Source organism: Homarus americanus, unplaced genomic scaffold (assembly GCF_018991925.1).
Source record: "Homarus americanus isolate GMGI-L3 unplaced genomic scaffold, GMGI_Hamer_2.0 scaffold6295, whole genome shotgun sequence".
In the NCBI taxonomy this organism is placed as follows: Eukaryota; Metazoa; Arthropoda; class Malacostraca; order Decapoda; family Nephropidae; genus Homarus; species Homarus americanus.
In genome coordinates this window covers 48034-52167 of record NW_024754829.1, presented here as the reverse complement: position 1 = coordinate 52167, position 4134 = coordinate 48034, and the positions used below count along the sequence as shown (strand labels likewise).

The window sequence follows — 4134 nt, the reverse complement described above, 5'->3', positions numbered from 1 at the left end:
GAGGCGCAGGTACAGGGGGGAGGCGTGGACACTGGGGGCACAGGGGGAAGGGACTGGGGGAGGCAGGTACAGGGGAGGTGTGGGCACTGGGGGCATGTAGGGATGGGACTGGAGGCAGGAGGCGTGGGGCACTTGGGCATGGGGATGGGGCTGGAGGCGCAGGCATAAGGAGGTGGGGCACTGGGGGATGGGATCAGAGTGCAGGGAGTGGCACTGGGGCATGTAGGGGATGGGGTCGGAGGTACAGGGGAGGTGCACAAAATAGGATGGGGTCAGGGAGGTGCAGGCACAGGGGGAGGCGCGTGGGCACTGGGGGCATGTAGGGGATGGGGTCGTGCAGGCACAGGGGAGGTGGGGCACTGGGGGCACAGGGAGGGAGGCGCAGGCAGGGGAGGCGGGGCACTGGGGCATGGGGATGGGGTCGGGAGGCGCAGGCACAGGGGAGGCTGGGGCATGTAGGGGATGGGGCCGGAGGTGCAGGCACAGGGGGAGGTGGGCACCAATGTAGGGGATGGGACTGTGGAGGCAGGTACAGGGGAAAGTGGGCACTGGGGGGCTGTGGGAGTGCAGGTACAGGGGAGGCGGGCACTGGGGGGCACGTAGGGATGGGTCGTGGAGGCAGGAAAGTGACACTGGGGGGGGCACAGGGGATGTGGGCTGGAGGCAGAAGGGGAGGTGCACACTGGGGCAATGTAGATGTAAATGCCTGGGTGGAGGCGCAGTACAGGAGGCAGCACTAAAGGTTTAGATGGGGTCGGAGGCAGGCACAGGGGAGGCGGGGCACTGGGGGCACAGATGGGGCCGGGAGGCGCAGGTACAGGGGAGGCACTGGGGGGCAATGGGGATGGGATCAGGGAGGCGCAGGTACAGGGGAGTGGGGCACTGGGGGCAATGTAGATGGGCCGGGAGGCGCAGGTACAGGGAGGGCACTGGGGGCATGTAGGGATGATCGTGGGAGGCAGGGAGGCACTGGGGGTCAGGGGATGGGCCGGAGGCAGGTACAGGGGGAGTGGGCATCAAAATGTAGGGGGATGGGGCTGGAGGTGCAGGTACAGGGGGAGGCGTGGGCACTGGGGGCAATGTAGATGGGACTGGAGTGCAGGTACAGGAGGCGTGGGCACTGGGGGATGGGCCGTGAGTGCAGGCAGGGAGGCGGGGCACTGGGGGCAATGTAGATGGGACTGGGAGGCGCAGGCACAGGGGGAGGCGTGGGCACTGGGGGCACGTAGGGGATGGAATGTGGGAGGCACAGGGGAGGCGTGGGCACTGGGGGCATGTAGGGACAATGAGGCAGGTACAGGGAGTAAGTGGACACTGGGGCATGTAGGGGATGGGGTCGTGAGGCAGGCACAGGGGAGTAAGGGGTACTGAGGCATGTAGGGAGTGGGACTGTGGGAGGTGCAGACAGGGGGAGGTGGGCACTGGGGGACAGGGATTGTGGAGGCACAGGGAAAGTGTGGGCACTGGGGCAATGGAGGCGCAGGTACAGGAGGTGACACTGGGGGGGCATGTAGGGATGGGGCCGGGAGGTGCAGGTACAGGGGGAGGCGGGCACTGGGGGCACGTAGGGGATGGGGTCGTGGAGGCGCAGGTTGGGGAGGTGTGGACACTGGGGGGCATGATGGACTGGGAGGCGCAGGCACAGGGGAGTGGCACACCAAAGGGATGGGACTGTGGGAGGCGCAGGCAGGGGAGGCGTGGGCACTGGGGGAGTGGGGCTGGGAGGCACAGGGGAGGCGGGGCACTGGGGGCATGTAGGGGATGGGACTGGGAGGCGTGCAGGGGAGTAAGTGGGGCACTGGGGGCATGTAGGGGATGGGGCTGGGAGGCAGGTACAGGGGAGGTGGACACGGGGGCATGGGGGAAGGGGCCGGAGGTGCAGGTACAGGGGGAGGTGTGGGCACAAAATGTAGGGGGAGGGGATTGTGGAGGTGCAGGTACAGGGGAGGGGCACTGGGGGCATGTAGGGGAGGGGCTGGGAGGCAGGTACAGGGGAGGTACTGGGGCAATGTAGGGGATGGGATCGTGGAGGTGCAGGTACAGGGGAGGTGACACTGGGGCACGTAGGGATGGGGCTGGGAGGCAGGGACAGGCACTGGGGGCAGGGGATGGGGCCGGGAGGCGCAGGCACAGGGGAGGGCACTGGGGGCACGTAGGGGATGGGATCGTGGAGGCGCAGGTACAGGGGAGGCACTCAAAAATGTAGGGGATGGGCTGAGTGCAGGTATGGGGAGTGTGGGGCACTGGGGGGCATGTAGGGATGGGATTGTGGAGGCGCAGGTACAGGGGAGGTGTGGGCACCTGGGGGGCATGTAGGGATGGGGTCGTGGGAGGCGTGCAGGTACAGGGGAGGCACTGGGGGCATGTAGGGATAGTCGGGAGGTGCAGGTACAGGGGAGGCGGGGCACTGGGGGGCACGGATCGTGGAGGCGGTACAGAGGAGGCGGGGCACTGGGGGCACGAGGGGATGGGTCGTGGAGGCAGGTAGGGGGAGGTGGGCACTGGGGGCACGTAGGGATGGCCGGGAGGCGTGCAGGTACAGGGGAGGCAAGTACTGTGGGCAATGGGATGGGAGGCAGGGGGAGTGTGGACACTGGGGGTAATGTAGGGGAGGGACGGGAGGTGCAGGGGAGGTGGACACTGGGGGCATGTAGGGGATGTGGGACTGTGGGAGGTGCAGGTGGGGGTGTGGGCACTGGGGGCATGTAGGGGGATGGGGTCGTGGAGGTGCAGGTGTGGGGAGGTGTACTGGGGGCATGGGAGGCAGGTACAGGGGAGGTGGGCACTGGGGGCATGTAGGGGATGGGGTCGTGGGAGGCAGGTACAGGGGAGGCGTGACACTGGGGCAATGTAGGGATGGGGGTCAGGAGGCGCAGGTACAGGGGAGGCGGGCACTGGGGGGCAATGTAGGGGATGGGATCGTGGAGGCGCAGGCACAGGGGAGGTGGCACTGGGGGATGGGGCCAGGAGGCAGGTAACAGGGGAGGCGTGGACACTAAAGGGGATGGGATCGTGGAGGCAGGCACACTGGGGGCATGTAGGGGATGGGCCGGGAGGCAGGTATAGGAGGCAAAATGGGGGATGGGGCTGTGGGAGGCGCAGGTATGGGGGAAGTGTGGGCACTGGGGCATGTAGGGATGGGACTGGGAGGCGTAGGTACAGGGGAGGCGGGGCACTGGGGGCAATGTAGGGATGGCCGGGAGGCGCAGGTACAGGGGGAGGTGGGCACTTGGGGGCATGTAGGGATGGGATCGTGGAGGCGCAGGAGTGGCACCAAAATGTAGGGAGGCCGGGAGGCAGGTGGCAGGGGGAGGCGTGGGCACTGGGGCAATGTAGGGGATGTGGGGTCGGGAGGCGCAGGTACAGGGGAGGCGTGGGGCACTGGGGGGCATGTAGGGGAGGGGATCGTGGAGGCGCAGGTACAGAGGGAGGGCACTGGGCACGATGGGGTCGTGGAGGCGCAGGGAGGGCAAGTACCTGGGGGGGCACGGGGGATGGGGTCGGGAGGCGCAGGTACAGGGGGGGAGGCGTGGGGCACTGGGGGCATGTAGGGGATGGGGCTGGAGGCGCAGGCACAGGGGAGGCGTGGGCAATGGGGCAATGTAGGGGATGGGCCGGGAGGCACAGGGGAGGTGAACACTTAAAATGGGATAAATGGGAGGCGCAGGTATAGGGAGGCAAGTACTGGGGGCAATGGGGATGGGGGGGTCGGAGGCGTGGTGCAGGGGAGTGCACTGGGGCACGTAGGGAGGGACTGTGGAGGCGCAGGCACAGGGGAGGCACTGGGGGCACGCGATGGGGCTGGAGGTAGAGTAAGTGTGTGGGCACTGGGGGCATGTAGGGGATGGGGTCAGAGGCACAGGGGGAGGTGGGCACTACAATGTAGGGGATGGGATCGTGGGAGGCAGGAAGCAGGGGGAGGCGTGGGCACTGGGGGCACGTAGGGGATGGGGCCGGGAGGCGCAGGCAGGGGGAAAGTGGAATTGGGGGCATGTAGGGGATGGGGCCGGGAGGCGCAGGTACAGGGGAGGCACTCAAAGGGATGGGGCTGGAGGCGCAGGCAGGAGGCGTGGGGCACTGGGGCAGGGATGGGGCCGGAGGCGCAGGTACAGGGGAGGCGGACACTGGGGGCAT

The 4134-nt window shown here is 67.8% G+C and overlaps 1 protein-coding gene across 1 annotated transcript; it reads right to left on the bottom strand.

Annotated features, from left to right (window-relative positions):
* Positions 1-976: 976 nt before the first annotated feature.
* Positions 977-4134, bottom strand: LOC121856120 (proline-rich extensin-like protein EPR1). Its single transcript, XM_042351442.1, has 3 exons — positions 3686-4134; positions 2419-3477; positions 977-1421 (listed from the first exon to the last, which is right to left on the bottom strand). Exons 1-3 carry the CDS (start codon positions 4132-4134, stop codon positions 977-979), a joined length of 1953 nt encoding a protein of 650 aa, XP_042207376.1.